General features: G+C 40.1%; 2 protein-coding genes across 4 annotated transcripts; one reads left to right on the top strand and one right to left on the bottom strand.

Annotated features, from left to right (window-relative positions):
- Positions 1–446: 446 nt before the first annotated feature.
- LOC115621782 (AP-1 complex subunit sigma-2) lies at positions 447–4,590 on the bottom strand. 3 transcript variants are annotated; one of them, XM_030515539.1, is made up of 5 exons: positions 4,474–4,590; positions 4,064–4,242; positions 3,898–4,006; positions 3,701–3,838; positions 447–666 (listed from the first exon to the last, which is right to left on the bottom strand). In XM_030515539.1, exons 1-5 carry the CDS (start codon positions 4,474–4,476, stop codon positions 622–624), a joined length of 474 nt encoding a protein of 157 aa, XP_030371399.1. In that variant the 5' UTR covers positions 4,477–4,590; the 3' UTR covers positions 447–621. The 3 variants fall into 3 exon arrangements, with proteins under 3 accessions (XP_030371399.1, XP_030371400.1, XP_030371398.1); XM_030515540.1 differs by lacking the exon at positions 447–666 and adding an exon at positions 1,068–2,584; XM_030515538.1 differs by lacking the exon at positions 447–666 and adding an exon at positions 1,068–1,963.
- Positions 4,591–4,689: 99 nt separating this feature from the next.
- Positions 4,690–11,057, top strand: LOC115621777 (bifunctional glutamate/proline--tRNA ligase). Its single transcript, XM_030515533.1, has 6 exons — positions 4,690–4,826; positions 5,008–5,937; positions 6,035–6,206; positions 6,267–7,338; positions 7,969–9,792; positions 9,857–11,057. The coding sequence occupies exons 1-6, from the start codon at positions 4,784–4,786 to the stop codon at positions 10,943–10,945; spliced, it is 5,130 nt and encodes a 1,709-aa protein (XP_030371393.1). The 5' UTR covers positions 4,690–4,783; the 3' UTR covers positions 10,946–11,057.
- The last annotated feature ends 240 nt before the right edge of the window (positions 11,058–11,297 follow it).

Genomic DNA, 11,297 nt, shown 5'->3' with positions numbered 1-11,297 from the left:
TCAATTGGTAAATTGTAAACAGTCAAGCCTTGAAAACATATTCTATACATCTCTAACGAAAATTTAATATTGAGCACAAATGCTTACAACGCTTATGCAAATGTAAGTATAAATATTTCGGGGTTAATCATGATCATATTCATATATCATATAGTTACATATAAATAGGACGTTTAACAGTTTATCAAGACAATTTTCACATTCACAAAAGTTGATTTTTGACTTTAAAAACTTTTTTTGTTTTGCTAGATATGCCAGCATTGAGTGGCTCGTAGACGGCACCACATTGCAGTTGATAGTTCCAGCACTGGATAATACATAGATTCCGTACATACATACATATACATGTTTATATACTTACATGTGTATGTACATATACGAGAATGGTACATACATACGAGTAGGTGAGCATTTGTTATATGGGAATGTGAAAATGGAATGAAGTGTTAGATACAAATTTGAATTCCTCCGTTGGCCTACACAGCGCGGAATTTCTGGTAATTATTAATTGATTTGAATAGCTTTTCGATTAATTTTGTATACAAGTAGATGGACAACATTAAGCGCGACTTTAATCAGCAAACCCCTTCGATTTTATTCATGTATGTATGTGGGAGCAGCTTAGCCAAGACCATGATCGTCAAAGAAACTTTGCGGTGTTTCGTCCTGGAATATGAGAGAGAGCACATAAGAGCAGGTTTCAAATGATAAGGTAAACCAAGAAGAAGCAGTGCAAGCTTTCAGGCAGCATTAGCCGACCCTTATAAATAGGCTATAAAATGTTGTACAAAAATAGGCAAGTGTCAATATTATACAAAAGGTACATATTTCTCAATTTGGCGGATAACGTGGGGAAACAGCGTCCGACAAACGTAAGCGTTTTCTGTAGCGAAAAGAGTGGATAGTGGAGTCGGGAAAGCACTTAAGAAAAGTAACAGGTACAATAACAGCAACAACACCACAAAGTTGTAAAGATTTTACATTGCCAGTAAAATAGGTAAAATACAACAATTAGACGACCACCGCATATCTCATCAGTATAGTATATGTATATAAATATAAATATGTAGTTTGTTTTTTGTTTATTTCCCAAAAAATATTTGTTGTTTTTATTGATTACAAGACACAGAAATTCGCTAAAATATACAACACACATATACAAAGATATATATTTATATATTAAGTAGAATAGTTATTTATAAACTACTGCTAAAAAGTTTTACATTTTTGATTTCATTTTTCCTCTATTTGTTCTCAGATTAAAGCTTACTTTCTACCATGTGTGATATTGCATTTTCCCCTAAATTAAATAACATAATTATTGCCCAAGTTGAGATACTTAGTACTCTATTGCTTTTCACAAAACATTTTTGGAATGAAGTAATTAATTAGTAACGGAACAAATTTGTTTGATGGATCTATATGCATTTTGTATTTTGTTTTAGTTATCAGGTATTAGCGTCTTGCATGAACTTTTTCCAAAATACTTTAACTAAAGATGGTATATTGATTTATTGTACAAAGACGTCGCAGTGCCTGGTGGCCGGCCGATTATGAAATGCCAGTTATTAGATTAATGTGAAAGTTTAGCCTCGGTATGTAAATGTAATTGCACTTATGTGGTTCTTGTGTAAATCAAATAAAGAGTTTGTGTATACTAGTATTTTGGCAATGCAATACAGCGCTCTAGAGTCTATACACATTTACGTATTGTGTGGGGTGTGTTTTTGATGTTAAGTGCGTGACCACAAAAATACATTTCACTACGTTAATGCAAATAATTTTAGGCCTGCACACGATTCAGACTGCTGCTACTTTATACTTAAGTACATTTATACGAGTGTGTACGTGTATACGTGTGGACTTGTGTGCGTTTAGGTGCGTGTGTGTAAGATCAACTAATCTCTATTGCATTCTTTTAGAGTAGTCCAATGTCTCTTAAAGTGCCCTCAACAGCTTCATCCTGGAGTACAGAGAATAAGAACAATAAGATCAAGAGATAGAATAGTCGTGTATGAGTGAGTGGACAAAAGTGTTGGTTAGGAAACGAAAGTAGAGAAAACGGCACAGTATGTGGTGTGTTTGTGGTTTTAATGTTGTTGTTTTGTTTTCAAATTAGTCGTAGCTCAAAACATAGGAAACAGAGAACAGAGCGCGGGCAAACGAGCAGGTTGTTCGAGGCGGGCGAGACGCAGCGGTTAGCGCAATAAAAACTAGCGTTTATTTCTGTGGACCGTATGGGGTAAAGCCTTGCAATATTTACAGCTGCATAGCAACGAAACTTCACTGAATGTTGATGTTTTAATTGATTATTTTTTATGCTCCCAGAAAAAATTGGCTCCAGGATATAAAAAAATCATGGATTTATAAGTACATTATTCATATGCTTTCAACGCACATATGCCTTTCTCTTCTATAAAAGCCGGCAATATACTGCAGCTCTCTAACTTGTTATGTTCCTTCTTGTTTATTTTATAAGTTGTGTCTATATGTTGGAAAATGTATAGTATATAACCGTACAGAATGGAGCTGTGGTGTTCATATTAAATTTATTTTTTGATTAGTTCAGATACTCATTGAAGTCCTGTTGGTGGTTGTGTTAACATCAATTTATGCAGTTGCGGGTAGGGTAAGCGTTAATAATAATAAGAGAGAGGGTATTATGGTTACACATTTAGCTCTTTTATGTATACATATATATATATATATATTTATCGATATTAATATGTTTTATGATTTTATTAGTATGAAATAGTTAAACAGCAAATACAACGAAAACCAAACTACTACAAAGATCATGCAAAACTAAATAATACCTCTAATTGACTCATACACAATTACTACACACAATATTCAACAATTATAGCTACTAGTTACTACATTTTAATGGCAATATGTCAGATTTTAAGGACGGAACTACGTTGGGTTTTGTTTCATTATAGGATTTACATAAGTTTATGGCAAGTTCAATACTGTAATAAAAATATGTTCATTAAATTCTCACAATTAGTTGCATATAGTTTCGTTCATTCGTTTTCTTGTCGGCAAGATCTGATACTTAAATTGAATCGCGCATGTGTGGCATGCAATGACAAGTAAACACAGCAAATTAAGATAACTGTGTGTGGCTGGGTGTGTGTGTGTGTGTTGGTTATAAATACATATTTATGCTTAAAGTTAATAACATATTCATTATATATTTTATAAAATTGCTTTTGGCATCGAGACACAATTTGCTTGTACAATCACGAGAAATAAATTTAAAAGCTATTGCAGCGAGTAGAAAAACTCCTCTTGCTGTACGTTTTTTTTTTTTTGTTTTTGGATTAATATTATTTGTAGGTGTAGGTGTGTGAAAAATATTTAATATGCATGGTTAGGGGGACATAGGTTGATTAGTTTCGGTGGTAGGTAGAGTCGTTTGCACATATTAGAGAAAGTAAAGAAAGAAAAAATTAAGTACAGAATTTCAAACGTAAGCCGTGATACGAGAATGAAAGTGATTGTGGCTCTTTGCATTGTTTTGTTTGACGGGAAATGGCATTAATAGTTAAATGAAACAAACACTAACGAAACTTTAAAAACCAACGAAATAAAATAGAGATATGTATGTATAACAATTAACTATATCCAGCATATGCGTATATAGAAAGATATACAACGTTATGCATTACAGATCGTATGTCTCGGGTGTACTGACCTCTTGAAGCAGATCCTGTGAGGCAATTGCCTTAAGCACATTTTTCTTTGAAGTCTCTTGGATTTCGCCACCAATAAGTAGCTCGTCCAGTATAAAATATGCTTTCTCGAAGTTGAAAATTATATCCAACTCACATACCTGGAACATAAAACCAATAAAGATAACACACTCAACAATTACTTGATGGAGTAACTCACGCTGCCAAAATACTTATCAAGCAGTTCGACGTAGCGATGAATGATCTCCAGCGTAAGCAGTTCATTGTCGTTCTGCTCGATGGCGCAACAAAAATATAAGCTGGCATAACTGCAAGACTCGAAATTGTAAAAATAAACCAGAACTAAAGAATTGTTTCACTCTAACCGCTTGTAGACGATTTTACAATCTTTCCACTCCAGAAACGAGCACATTTTTGGCTTCCGGGCCAGTATTGTTGTGACCAATTCTCGTGTGATTTTCTTTTTTACTTTATCAGGATAGGCCATGTACCATTTCTGTAGGCGCAGCTTGCCCTGCCGGCTAAAAAGCAGCATAAAAAGCATCTGGAAAGAGTTGAACATATACATTTAATTGCATATGTATGTTTGGGAGTTACATATGTATGTAGATATGCAAGTAATCTGTATGTACATATGTATGTATGTATGTACATATGTATCTATGCACTTTTTTGGTGACTCAAGCTCCGACATAAAGCAAACGCAGCACCCGAATATAAAAGTGCTTTTAAGTAGTTGAAGTATCAGTGTTGGCTTCGAATTTATAATACCCACCATTTTGAGCGCGTTGCAAGTTTCTTTCTTAGGCTTTTGAATGCACAAATTAAGCAAACAATCGAATTTTTTATTTTTTCACGCCACACGCTAATTTGACGGGTGTTGCCATTCACAATGGCACGCCAACATGATCAAACGAACAGCTGTTAGCAGCCTATTGTAATAGTCGATTTCGACACTGTGGGTTCGTTTTGCATAAATAAATCGACGTTGTGGCAAAACTATATAAAGCTACCGCATACGGTGCGCTTATCAATTGGTACATTTCATCATTCGAGTTTTGTTTGCAGACAAGAGTGTAGCGATAATGTCGATCAAGCTGAAAGCAAACATAAATAATCCGCCAATAAGTGAGTAATGTTTCAAAAAGTATTCTTGGAGGTGCCTGGTAAATGTTAGGTTAAGTTTTGCAACGGTCGCTCGATGTATCCGCATATGTACATATTATCTTAAACACATGTACATACATGGCAATGAGTTGATATTGCATCAGTTTCGTATCAATAAATACCAATTACATTTAATTAATAGGTGGCTTGGCAACGGCACACCTTATTAACGCAACTGTGCCCGTGGAGATAATCTGGAGCAAGGAAGAAACCTCGTTACAGTTTCCCGATAATCGCGTGCTGGTCTGTCACTCTAACAACGACGTGTTGCGTGCACTGGCCCGTGCTGCACCCTTTTATAAGCTGTATGGCGAGACTGCCATTGAGCGCACACAAATTGATCATTGGCTCTCGTTTTCACTTACCTGCGAGGATGACATATCCTGGGCCTTGTCCTTTTTGGATAAGTCTATTGCGCCGGTCACATATCTTGTGGCCAACAAGCTCACCATTGCCGACTTTGCGCTCTTCAATGAGATGCACTCGCGCTATGAGTTTCTATCGGCCAAGGGAATTCCTCAACATGTTCAACGCTGGTATAATTTGATATCATCACAGCCGTTGATTCAAAAGGTTTTGCAATCATTACCTGAAGAGGTTCGTGCCTCTGCAAAACGCGTGAGAGGCAACAACGTTGCTACCAGGGAATCGACACCTAAAACTGGTGAACGAAAACAGGAGGGCAAATTTGTCGATTTGCCCGGAGCTGAAATGGGTAAAGTTGTTGTACGTTTTCCCCCAGAAGCATCTGGTTATCTGCACATTGGTCATGCAAAGGCGGCGCTTTTGAATCAGTACTACGCCCAGGCGTTCCAAGGCACATTGATCATGCGCTTTGATGACACCAATCCCGCAAAGGAGACTGTCGAATTTGAAAATGTTATACTTGGAGACCTGGAGTTGTTGAAAATCAAACCAGATCTCTTCACTCACACTTCCAATTATTTTGACCTCATGCTGGACTACTGCGTGCAGCTGCTGAAAGAGAGCAAAGCCTATGTGGACGATACGCCACCCGAGCAAATGAAACTGGAGCGCGAACAACGCGTCGAATCGCCCAACCGCACGAATAGTAAGTTAAAATTTATGTTTTTTTTTTTAAAGATAATAATTTTTTATTATTAGCTATTCAATATAACGAAATGCATGCTTTATTTTGTACATCACAGCCGTCGAAAAGAATTTGTCAATGTGGCAGCAAATGCTCGAAGGCTCCGACTATGGCCAGAAGTGCTGTGTGCGAGCTAAGATCGATATGACATCGCCCAATGGCTGTATGCGTGATCCAACGATATACCGGTGCAAAAATGAGCCTCACCCGCGTACTGGCACTAAATACAAGTGAGTAACACAATCCGTAATTTCTGCAGACTAACAATAATTTGTCTATGTCCTTATCAGAGTGTATCCCACTTACGACTTTGCTTGTCCAATTGTCGACGCCATTGAAAACGTAACACACACTCTGCGTACAATGGAGTACCATGATCGAGACGATCAGTTCTACTGGTTTATTGATGCACTCAAACTACGTAAGCCTTACATTTGGGAATACAGTCGCCTCAACATGACCAATACGGTACTGTCAAAGCGTAAGCTAACTTGGTTCGTCGATTCGGGTCTTGTGGATGGCTGGGATGATCCACGCTTCCCAACAGTGCGCGGTATCATACGTCGTGGCATGACAGTTGAAGGACTTCGGGAATTCATTATTGCACAGGGCTCCAGTAAATCGGTTGTGTTTATGAACTGGGATAAAATTTGGGCATTTAACAAAAAGGTTATAGATCCTAAAGCACCTCGTTACACAGCATTAGAACACGAAAACCGAATTATAGTTAATGTGGCTGGCGCCAAGTTGGAGAAAATTGAGGTGCCTGTACACCCCAAAGACGAGACACTGGGGAAGAAAACAGTTACACTTGGTCCACGAATTTACATCGACTACGCCGATGCCGAAGCATTGAAGGAAGGCGATAATGCGACCTTTATCAATTGGGGCAACTTACTTATTAAGCGCGTACACAAAGATGCTAGTGGCAAGATTACCTTCGTTGATGCCGCACTGAATTTGGATAACAAGGATTTTAAAAAGACGCTAAAATTGACGTGGTTAGCTGTTGAAGAAGACGCCTCTGCTTACCCGCCCACATTTTGCGTTTATTTTGACAATATCATAAGCAAACCGGTTTTGGGCAAGGATGAGGACTTTAAGCAGTATATTGGACATAAGACGCGCGATGAGGTGCAAATGCTGGGTGATCCTGAACTAAAGAAGTGCAAGCAAGGAGACATCATTCAATTGCAGCGTCGTGGTTTCTTCAAGGTGGACAATGCCTATGCCCCAGCCAGTCCCTATTCAAATGTCGCCTCACCTATCATTCTCTTCTCAATACCTGATGGTCACACCAAAGATATGCCATCATCTGGCTTGAAAATTAATGCAGCCAGCGCACAGGATGCCAACAAAACTGTGAGTATACCGGTCTTGCTGAGATATTAATTGCTTCCATTTGTGTACATAGAAAAATACGTTATCGTAACTATTAAAACATTCAACAATTTGTTCTTGAAGAGGTAGTAGTTAGACAAAACGTGTGTATTGACAGTCTGCCGACATGTGTATTGAGTACATGTATACACATTTGTTTTATACAGATTTTTGAATATACATACATAAAAAACTATTGCTATATGAAGGTTACAATATGTTTTTCGGATTTCGCTTGCAAATGTGTATGCACATATGTATATATGTGCTCATCGTTTCGAGCCCCCTCTTTAAATATATATACATATATGTACATATGTATATACATAGCCGTACATATAAGCTGTGTACGTGCGAACAGCTGATAGTGTTTAAATAGTGCTCCCCAGAAAAACTCTCAGATCTTACTCTCCACGTGTGCGTGGCATACTTCTCTTTAAAGAAACCAGTTGTCTGCAGACTTCTGTTACGCACAGTTTGGCTCTTGAGTTGGTTCCACGTAAAACGTTACAATTTAATTAATTCACTTCATGTGCTGACGTATTCAAATGTATTATTTAGTAACTTAGGAAGTGCCATTACACTTGAATAACAATTTGAACGTTTTTTCAGGCCAATAAAACGTCAAATAACGCTACGGATTTGGACAAGCAGATCGTTCAGCAGGGTGATGTAGTGCGGGACCTAAAGGCAAAGAAGGCAACAAAAGGAGAAATCGATGTTCAGGTCAAGAAATTGCTAAGCCTTAAGGCGGACTACAAAGCAGCCAGTGGCAAGGATTGGAAGCCAGGCCAAGAACTTATCGCACCAGCAGTCACGAGTTCAACAAACGACCCTGCTACAGTTAATGCCAACATTGTAAAACAAGGTGATTTGGTGCGAGATCTCAAGAGCAAGAAGGCGGCCAAGGGTGAAATTGATTCTGCAGTCAAAGTGCTGCTTGAATTAAAGACACAGTACAAGACGCTATCTGGACAAGATTGGAAGCCAGGTACTACCGTAGCTCAATCTGCCCCTGTGACTAAGTCAGAAGCCGCCAACGCCTCCGTTGCTAGCGTTTTGGCTCAGATCAGTGCCCAGGGCGATAAGGTACGGGAGCTGAAGAGCGCTAAAGCCGACAAGACCATAATCGACGCGGCAGTCAAGACTTTATTAAGTCTTAAAGCAGAGTTCAAACAACTTACAGGAAGCGATTGGAAACCGGGCACTACAGCACCAAGTGTTACTCCCAAGCAAGAGAAGTCACCGGACCCTGCTGCCGCCAGCACAGTAGCCACCTTGTTGGACAAGATTACAAAGCAGGGTGACAAGGTACGACAATTAAAAACGGCAAAGTCCGAGAAGTCGCTCGTGGACGCTGAGGTCAAACTACTGCTTGCGCTAAAAACGGACTACAAAAGCCTAACAGGTCAAGAGTGGAAGCCAGGTACAGTTGCAGCAGCTCCCACTGCCCAAGTAGCGACCGTTGACTTAACGACAGTTGAGACCAACAACGATATTGGCAGTTTGCTGTCTAAGATTCAAGTGCAGGGTGATAAAATAAGGAAACTTAAATCGGAAAAGGCAGCCAAGAACGTAATTGAGCCAGAAGTTAAGACGCTGCTAGCATTAAAAACCGAATACAAACACATAGCTGGCAAAGACTGGACTCCGGACGCTAAGGTTGAGCTGCAATCGGACGCAGTAGTTGTTAAAAAATCAGCTAGCCCCGAAGCAATGTCTTCGCCTACCAAGGATCAACTGACGCTGGAGATCAATGCCCAGGGAGAAAAGGTACGTGCCGTAAAAGGTGGAAATGCGGCAAAGGATATCATTGATGAGGAAGTCCGTAAGCTTCTGGCGCTGAAAGCGAAGTACAAAGATGTGGCTGGCGAAGATTTTCCCGTCGCTGTGCGCGGTGGTGGGTCGAGTGCAAAGAAGGCACCCAAAGAACAACAAAAGCCCGCTGCAAAGTCAGTCAAGAAGGAGCCGACACCGACAACTAAACCGGAACCTACCAGCGGCGTCAAAAAGCAAACGCGATTGGGTTTGGAGGCAACTAAAGAGGACAACCTACCCGACTGGTACTCTCAGGTGATCACCAAAGGTGAACTAATTGAGTACTATGACGTATCTGGCTGTTACATTTTACGCCACTGGTCCTTTGCCATATGGAAATTTATCAAGAACTGGTTTGATGCTGAAATTACGCGCATGGGTGTTAGGGAGTGCTATTTCCCTATTTTTGTATCAAAAGCAGCACTCGAGAAGGAGAAAACACACATTGCTGACTTTGCGCCGGAAGTAGCGTGGGTCACTAAGTCGGGAGAAAGTGATTTGGCCGAACCAATTGCTGTGCGGCCGACTTCCGAAACGGTTATGTACCCCGCTTATGCAAAATGGATACAATCCTATAGAGATTTGCCTATTAGGCTAAACCAATGGAATAATGTTGTGGTAAGCATTATAAATCACAAATCATTTTACTTATACACTAACTCGCTAACGATTTACATCGCAGCGTTGGGAATTTAAGCACCCACAGCCTTTCCTTCGCACACGCGAATTCCTCTGGCAGGAGGGTCATACAGCGTTCGCTAGCAAAATCGAGGCTGAGAAAGAGGTTTTGGACATATTAGACCTGTACGCGCAGGTGTACACCGATTTGCTTGCCATACCCGTGGTCAAGGGTCGCAAAACCGAAAAGGAGAAATTTGCAGGTGGCGATTATACCACAACCGTAGAAGCTTTTATTTCGGCGTCGGGCCGTGCCATTCAGGGCGCTACCAGCCATCACTTGGGCCAGAACTTCTCAAAGATGTTTGATATTGTGTTCGAGGACCCTGAGACGCAACAGAAACAGTACGTGTTCCAGAACTCTTGGGGTATCACTACTCGAACAATCGGAGTCATGATCATGGTACATGCGGACAACCAGGGGCTGGTGCTGCCGCCGCGTGTGGCCTGTACGCAGGCTATTGTGGTGCCTTGCGGCATTACTGTTAATACCAATGATGAAGAACGTGCTAAGCTGATTGGCGCTTGCAGAGATTTGGAAAAGAAACTCGTCGGTATTGGAGTGCGCTGCGAAGGCGATTATCGTGACAATTATTCTCCAGGATGGAAGTTCAACCATTGGGAGCTAAAAGGTGTACCCATACGTATCGAAGTAGGACCAAAGGACCTTAAGGCGCAGCAGGCTGTGGCCGTGCGCCGCGATACGGGCGAAAAGCTAACGATAGCACTGAATGATGTAGAAAAGAAAATACCAGAACTGCTGGAAACCATTCATGCGACAATGTTAGGCAAAGCACAGCAAGATCTTACTTCCCACACGAAAATCGTCAAAAATTGGAATGAATTTTGTAACTATCTCGATGAGAAGAATATTTTATTGTCGCCGTTCTGCGGCGAAACACCATGCGAGGATAAGATCAAAGCGGACAGTGCACGCGGAGATGAGGCTGAGCCTGGAGCACCAGCCATGGGCGCAAAGTCGCTGTGCATACCCTTTGAACAGCCGACGGGCATTACTGCCAGCGATAAATGCATAAATCCAAGTTGCAACAACAAGCCCAAATTCTACACGTTGTTTGGTCGCAGCTACTAATCTAAATTAAAACTATTTGTGCGTTTTACTTGCTATTTCGAAACTCTAATCTATTAACGAACGAGATTAAAATGTCAATAAATAATGTGTTTATTTACACTTTGTCCTATAATTAATAATATGGTTATACCCTTCACCAAACAGTCCAAGGGTATGTACTTACATACATATGTACATACTATGTGTATGTATTATTTTTGGTAAGTTTGTAACACCCTTAAAGAAGGGTCAGTGGTAGTAAAGGGTGGCCAAGGATGTCCAAATGCAATATATATATTTTTAAATAAACAATCAAATAGTACGGACACAGCAGGCTATACAGCCTGTGCATTTTGTGAAGGGAATATAACTA

This window comes from Scaptodrosophila lebanonensis, unplaced genomic scaffold (assembly GCF_003285725.1).
Source record: "Scaptodrosophila lebanonensis strain 11010-0011.00,11010-0021.00 unplaced genomic scaffold, SlebRS2 tig00000024-arrow-pilon, whole genome shotgun sequence".
Taxonomy (NCBI): Eukaryota; Metazoa; Arthropoda; class Insecta; order Diptera; family Drosophilidae; genus Scaptodrosophila; species Scaptodrosophila lebanonensis.
This window is presented reverse-complemented; position numbering and strand designations above follow the sequence as displayed.

Bases quoted from the DNA above. Each gene is read 5' to 3' on its own strand.
- LOC115621777 (XM_030515533.1), top strand. From the start codon at position 4,784: ATGTCGATCAAGCTGAAAGCAAACATAAATAATCCGCCAATAA. The intron at 4,827-5,007 runs GTGAGTAATGTT...TTTAATTAATAG, and splicing joins CATAAATAATCCGCCAATAA to GTGGCTTGGCAACGGCACAC. The intron at 9,793-9,856 runs GTAAGCATTATA...TTTACATCGCAG, and splicing joins ACCAATGGAATAATGTTGTG to CGTTGGGAATTTAAGCACCC.
- LOC115621782 (XM_030515539.1), bottom strand. The intron at 4,007-4,063 runs GTTAGAGTGAAA...CGAGTCTTGCAG, and splicing joins TGTAAAATCGTCTACAAGCG to TTATGCCAGCTTATATTTTT. The intron at 3,839-3,897 runs GTGAGTTACTCC...TTTATGTTCCAG, and splicing joins TTGATAAGTATTTTGGCAGC to GTATGTGAGTTGGATATAAT.